The following is a 6,584-nucleotide window of genomic DNA, read 5'->3' as shown; positions in this document are numbered from 1 at the left end:
ACAAAATCCTCTAAAAGGACGTCGTTTTAAAACTTAAATACCATCCCGTCGCATTTTTCATCTGGAACGAGATTACTTCTTCCCAACATCAAGAACACAATCAGCCCTTCCTTCTTTCATATCAAGATTACAACTTTAATCGTGAATCCCCAACTTAAACCTTTAATCGAGAATTCCCATATCGTCATCTTTACCAATTAAACATCTTCCCTCTTTCTCTTCATTGACTGATAGTTTTAGTTGATTAAAATCAAATCAGTCAATTTCTTCATTTCATTTGATGTTCGTTAACCTAATTGCACCACCATGGATGAAGAATACGATGTGATAGTACTCGGCACCGGTCTCAAGGAATGCATCCTCAGTGGTCTCCTCTCCGTCGATGGCCTCAAAGTACGTCTTTCTCCAAATCATTTGTTGTGCCTATATATCTTGGAATGTATGTATGTATGTATATGTGTTCAATTTCTCATACTGAGATGCATTTTGTGATTGAAATGATCAAATCAATTTCATTAATCTCGATCCTGCTATTCGTTGTTTGAAATTTTGATTCCGATTATTTAGATCGTACTTTTTACTGCTGCAAATTGATGTTGTGTTCTGGTGCTCCAGTCCGTGGTATGAATTCATTTTCTGCTCCGATAAATTTTATTCTGTAATTGCTTTCAGCTGCAATTAGTATGTATATCGAGATTCAGCCTATTTTGATTACGTTCCTGTTCATGAACACGCCTTTTCTGGAAGTTCGTCTTAACATAATAACGATGGTAACAAAATTAGACACAACGAAATCTAATGGCAAAACTAAAAGCTCATAATATACGAGCCTACTTGTTCCTCAAGCTCTTCATGTTGAAATTCGTGCTAACCAGTAATTAGACTCCCATTGGATCCTGTTTTGAGGTGTGACCTAACAAATAGCTAAATGTTGGTCTTGTATGATCATTGCTTGTCTATTTGTACAGGTACTTCACATGGATAGAAATGATTACTATGGAGGCGAATCAACTTCACTTAACCTAAATCAGGTATTATTAATATTATAAGTTGATAACTAAATAATTCATTCAAAACTTTTACTATTGTTTTTGTTATTCATTTGACATTAATAGATTAATATGTATACTCTATAGCTCTGGAAGCGATTCAAGGGTGGTGATTCACCTCCTGCAGAATTAGGCCAAAGCAAAGATTACAATGTTGATATGGTCCCCAAGGCATGTGTAATTTTTTGAAAAATAATGAATACTTATTATGAGCAACCATCTTAAACTTATGTCAAATTGGTCTTTTTTGCAGTTTATGATGGCTAATGGTGCCTTAGTTCGTGTTCTAATTCACACTAATGTCACAAAATACCTTAATTTCAAGGTTGTTGATGGAAGCTATGTGTACAACAAAGGAAAGGTATATGAAAACCCCTTTAGCCTCTACAAATTGTAAATCATTCTAACTTGTAATCTTTTCAAAACTGGGAATTCTTTTCTTTCAGGTTCACAAAGTTCCAGCAACTGATGTTGAAGCACTTAAATCCCCTCTCATGGGATTATTTGAAAAATGTCGTGCTAGAAAGTTCTTCATTTATGTTCAAGACTACGATGATAATGATCCAAAATCAAAAGAAGGGTTGGATCTTAATAAAGTTCCAGCAAAAGATGTTATTTCGTATGATCTTAACCTCACCCTTTTTTTCATTTATTCAATTATCTAACTTCATTGCTACTGTTTTATGATGTTTGACTTATTGTTTTATGTAGGAAAAAATATGGACTAGATGATAATACAGTTGATTTTATTGGACATGCATTGGCACTTTATAGGGATGACTCTTATTTGGATCAACCAGCTATAGATTTTATCAAGAGAGTTAAGGTGAAACTTTTTTTGTTTTTTCACAGAACTAAAAGATAGATTTATTATCTTTCATAATTTAAATTATGTTGTTTTAATGTACTATGAATAAGATTGTTTTTATTTTCTAATTGTCTAATAGTATTTTATATTTCACAAATAGCTATATGCAAAGTCATTAGCTAGGTTTGCAGGAGGTTCTCCATATATCTACCCTCTCTATGGACTAGGAGAATTACCTAAGGTATAATCAATAAAAAATGATTTGTTTATTTAATTATTTAATTTGCTATTTGTATCTATTTAACTTTATCTGATAAATATTTTCAGGCATTTGCTCGTTTGAGTGCAGTCTATGGTGGCACGTACATGCTCAACAAACCAGAATGCAAGGTAATCCACAGAACTGGAATTCCAGATTCCATTCCTTTCCATAGATGGAATTCAATTTTGTTATATTCCTTCAAATCCCATGTTTCATGAGTGAAGGGAATTCAATTTCATTTACCATTCCATTCCATTCCATTCCATTCCATTCTTCCTTTTTCTTCAAAAAGACCAAAATACCCTTTGTCATATTCCAATTCCATTGACAGATTCCATTGCTTTCAATAAACATGTAGAGTTTGAAGATGGGAAAGCAATTGGTGTGACATCAGAAGGAGAAACTGCAAAATGCAAAAAAGTAGTATGTGATCCCTCATATTTACCCGATAAGGTATAAAATTTAATTTTAATAAACTTTTAATCTTACCTTTTTCAATATAAATTAAAAGAAAAAAAAATCTCATTTCTTGAAACAGGTAAAAGCAGTTGGCAAAGTAGCACGTGCTATTTGCATCATGAGTCACCCCATCCCACACACTAATGATGCCCATTCAACTCAAGTCATCCTACCCCAAAAACAACTAGGCCGCAAATCAGACATGTAATAATTACTTTTTTACCCCTCAACAATAACATATATACAAATTTTCAAATGACTCTGTAAGTTTGTTTTTTTAGGTATTTGTTTTGCTGTTCATATTCTCACAATGTAGCAATTCTCCGGTATAAGCTAATTTTGGGTATCTATTCATTTGAGCTACTGATCCTACATTTTTCACTTGCATTATGTAGATACCAAATAAATAACATTTTGACTAGATTATATCTGGTGCAGTTGTGAGAATGCAAGGTGGTATAAATTCAGTAAGGAATGTTTGTGAAGAACCGGTGGCTTATGATGTTCCAATATCAACATTTTTGTTGGAGGTAGTCTTTCGGCCTTCAATTTCTTTTACCCTTTTTTATAATGCTAATACATTTTGTGAAGGCCTTCCTGCCTGTATTTACTCATGTTTGACACATTGTATATTCTTCATCTGGAGCTAGGTGCACTACTTTACATTTTACACACCAACCTAACACCCATGAGCAAGAGGGACAGTAGGGGTAATTTGGGGACTACTGTGAAAGTTGAGGCAGGATCACAAATAGCAACAAGATGGACTACTCTACAAGCCTCTTTGTATACTCATCACTCGTGTTTAGTATATTTAAAACCTCACTGTCATTATTTGTAATTAGTTGAAACAATTTGTTAACTTTATCTATGGTGCTGTCATATTTTTGACATCTTTGTTTCAGTTTGTAATATGTACATTCCCAACCATTAGTTGGGTTTTTGTTATAATAAAATTCTTATTTTGAAATATCAAAACGATTGTTGTTTACTAGAAGTTCTCTACTTTATTTTCAATCTATAATAGCATCGTACTTTCATTTTTAACACATAAAAGCATTGTACTTTCAATTTTTACACATAATACCCCCTTACTTACATTTTTAACATATAATAGCATTGTACTTCCATTTTTACAAATAACAACATCGTACTTTCATTTTTTACACATAATACCCCCGTACTTACATTTTTAACATATAATAGCATCTTACTTTTATTTTTTACACACATCACCCCCGTATTTTCATTTTTTAGACATAGCATTAACCATTCAAATTTTACTTTTCAAAACAGCAACTTAGATGATTTATGTCCAAAACTGGAAAAAAGACAATTAAACTAAACTAGAAAAAAAGGAAAATTAACCAAAACTTGAAAAAAGGACAATTAACTAAAACAAAAATGTCATCAACCATGTGGATTTTTCACTTTCTCACATCAACTACATATTTGATTATTGTTTCTCTTGCAACGATTCATCTACCTGTTACATGAAAATATAAATAGATTATTATATAAATATAAGAACTCTAAAATGATGACATAGTAAGTTAATACTATAAGTACCTTTCTTTTAGAACAACTAGTAGCATAATGACCTAATCCTTGACAGTAAGAGCATGTTCGTTTTTTTGGCCCTTCAACAGAAGACTTGATTCTACTAGCAATTTTAGGACGCCCTTTCGTGTTAGTTGGACCAACAGGATCCCGAACAGATATCTGAGGCGTCATATCGAATTGTGAAATTCTTACACAAGAACCTTGAGATACATTCTCAACTGGTATAGGTTTTTTCCGAATTTCTTGTTCTTGTAAGAGTTTTATCAATATGTTATTGACGTTTTCTATTTCTGAAGGAGAGTCTTTTGCTTGTTCAATAACTTTGTTAAAATTTGAACGAACACACCATAAAGTGTAAGCACTGACACCATTTTTGTTATTCATTTCTTCGTGTCCGATGCTACGCTTACCCACCTTGTACCTAGCATTAAGGGTCCATCGAGGTAAAATGTAGTGACTCGGAAGTGTGTCAACATGCCTCTTCTTCATTACATACAAGATATGTTTGCATAAAATCCCACATGTCTCATACTTAGCACAAGAACATGTCACATGCATCTTTTTTAACAAACAAAAGCTAACAATCCGCCAATATTTTTTGTCAACATTCAATTGTCCAACTCGATACTTGATTTCTTCTGTACTTTTGCTTAGAGTCTCATGCGTTAAATTGTTGGTAGCTTCTATCCATTATTTTTTGAAAATCTCAAAAACCTTTCTAGTATAACACTCACCTGCTTTTGCTTCAATTTGATGTATTGAGGAAAGAACCGGCCTCGAGTTCATAGTCTTGAAATCTTCATCTTCTTCGGCAGCCCTTCGTGACGCAACTGCTTTATCATATTGTACTAAAAAATCATTCAACATGGTACTCGAGTTAACAAAATCATCAAAAAAAAAAGAATTAATACTCTCACTTCGTCCATTTGTTGTCATACCGGCCAAGAAAATATCCTTTAAGAAAGCTTTAGCCCAATGTATTCGTTGGTTATACATATCAGTTATCCAACAATTATTTTCAAGTTTATACTTATCACGTATAACTTCCCACATAGTTTCAAATTCTTCAATTGTGTCACTCATTACCCATTCTTTATATGATTCTTGAAAATCACTATAACGAGAAATGTATGGTCGAAGGTGCTCCAATTCATGCTTTTTTATATGCCATGCACAAAAGCGATGTCGAGCGTTCGGAAACACTTTTTTTATTGCATTACCCATAGCCTTGTCTTGATCAGTAATAATAGCATTTGGATACTTGCTAAACATACATTTTAGGAAATGCTCAAACAACCATACAAAAGTTTCTTCCTTTTCATTTTCTAACAACGCTCCACCAAATAGTATAGATTGTCCATGATGGTTCACCCCGGTAAATGGATCAAAAGGCATCTTGAATTTGTTTGTCATATAAGTGACATCAAACACAACAACATCTCCAAATTTAGTAAAATCGTCTCTTGATCTTCCATCAGCCCAAAAAATATTTTTAGGACACCCATCACTACACAAATCCACAACATAATACTGATCATTATCCACCAATGCTTTATCCTGTAAATGTTTAATTAGTCCATAGAATTCTTTTCCTCTATTGTGTTTTCGTTGCTCAGATAATACATCAACGCATTGTTTTGAAGTTACATCAGGTTCATTTGAGGTTTTCATTGCATTAATAGTCTTTTTAATCTGAGAAGGTTTCAACCCTGATTGATTAAGTTGCACCATGAGAGATTTACATTCCATTGTACAATGGAACTTCGCATGAGAACGATGCTTCATCACCTTCGTTGGTGTGATGCTCAATTCGTGATTATGTGTGTCATCAAACAAGTCCACAAACCATTTCCCATCCTTCCTTTTTGAAATTCGGAGCATTGCTTTGCATCCGATTCTAACTTCTCTACGACGTTTTTTTTCATGTCCACTTGAAGTATTACCATCCTCCCGTTTAAAACCTTCTTTGTCGCATACAAGTGTCTTTCGATAAGGTTCATTTGTTCCCTTATTTTTGCATGTAGTATGAATACGTATACCAAATCCATGTACAAATGCATAATCATTATAAAAGGCATACGCATCATCGGTTGTATCGAAAACCTTTCCCAAAATGTTTTCACCATTAACTTCATCTTTATCACTTTCGACATTTGCATCAACACAATTTATTTTTTTCAGATTCATATGTAGCTATTGACAAATCCTCTGCGTCAACTTCTTCAGTTATTTGTGTATTTATAGGGTGCACATCAGCTTCACTTTCATTCATTATGTACTTTCATTCATTATGTACTGCACAAAAGCTAACAATGTATGATTTAGGATTAAAATTATCATGATCAAGATTATACCAATGTTTGATTTGACGGTAGGCAATCAATCAAATTGACAATCTAGAAAAATCCAATAGAGTACAGGGTATCATTGAAATAATCAAGTA

General features: G+C 33.1%; 2 protein-coding genes across 2 annotated transcripts; one reads left to right on the top strand and one right to left on the bottom strand.

Annotated features, from left to right (window-relative positions):
- The first annotated feature begins 245 nt into the window (after positions 1 to 245).
- On the top strand, positions 246 to 3,480 carry LOC145049726 (guanosine nucleotide diphosphate dissociation inhibitor At5g09550-like). The gene is made up of 13 exons (XM_078998096.1): positions 246 to 393; positions 969 to 1,031; positions 1,137 to 1,220; positions 1,303 to 1,410; positions 1,496 to 1,668; positions 1,761 to 1,875; positions 2,018 to 2,098; positions 2,185 to 2,247; positions 2,474 to 2,572; positions 2,658 to 2,782; positions 2,860 to 2,921; positions 3,017 to 3,108; positions 3,229 to 3,480. Exons 1-13 carry the CDS (start codon positions 307 to 309, stop codon positions 3,259 to 3,261), a joined length of 1,185 nt encoding a protein of 394 aa, XP_078854222.1. The 5' UTR covers positions 246 to 306; the 3' UTR covers positions 3,262 to 3,480.
- A 554-nt stretch (positions 3,481 to 4,034) lies between these two features.
- On the bottom strand, positions 4,035 to 6,328 carry LOC145049466 (protein FAR1-RELATED SEQUENCE 5-like). The gene is made up of 4 exons (XM_078997866.1): positions 5,080 to 6,328; positions 4,876 to 4,989; positions 4,148 to 4,824; positions 4,035 to 4,064 (listed from the first exon to the last, which is right to left on the bottom strand). The coding sequence occupies exons 1-4, from the start codon at positions 6,326 to 6,328 to the stop codon at positions 4,035 to 4,037; spliced, it is 2,070 nt and encodes a 689-aa protein (XP_078853992.1).
- Positions 6,329 to 6,584: the final 256 nt, after the last annotated feature.

Source organism: Lactuca serriola, chromosome 5 (genome assembly GCF_051521515.1).
Source record: "Lactuca serriola cultivar US96UC23 chromosome 5, Lser_US96UC23_V15, whole genome shotgun sequence".
In the NCBI taxonomy this organism is placed as follows: domain Eukaryota; kingdom Viridiplantae; phylum Streptophyta; class Magnoliopsida; order Asterales; family Asteraceae; genus Lactuca; species Lactuca serriola.
The sequence above is the reverse complement of the archived record's forward strand: the minus strand, read 5'-3'. Positions and strand labels throughout refer to the sequence as shown.

What these genes read in the sequence shown, in the direction of transcription:
- LOC145049726 (XM_078998096.1), top strand. Translation starts at nt 307, where the DNA reads ATGGATGAAGAATACGATGTGATAGTACTCGGCACCGGTCTCAAGGAA. An exon ending in CTAGGCCGCAAATCAGACAT is followed by an intron (nt 2,783 to 2,859) that starts GTAATAATTACT and finishes TTGTTTTTTTAG; the next exon opens with GTATTTGTTTTGCTGTTCAT. An exon ending in CCGGTATAAGCTAATTTTGG is followed by an intron (nt 2,922 to 3,016) that starts GTATCTATTCAT and finishes TATCTGGTGCAG; the next exon opens with TTGTGAGAATGCAAGGTGGT.
- LOC145049466 (XM_078997866.1), bottom strand. Translation starts at nt 6,328, where the DNA reads ATGAATCTGAAAAAAATAAATTGTGTTGATGCAAATGTCGAAAGTGAT. An exon ending in TCAAATTGAAGCAAAAGCAG is followed by an intron (nt 4,825 to 4,875) that starts GTGAGTGTTATA and finishes AATAATGGATAG; the next exon opens with AAGCTACCAACAATTTAACG. An exon ending in CTAGTTGTTCTAAAAGAAAG is followed by an intron (nt 4,065 to 4,147) that starts GTACTTATAGTA and finishes TTCATGTAACAG; the next exon opens with GTAGATGAATCGTTGCAAGA.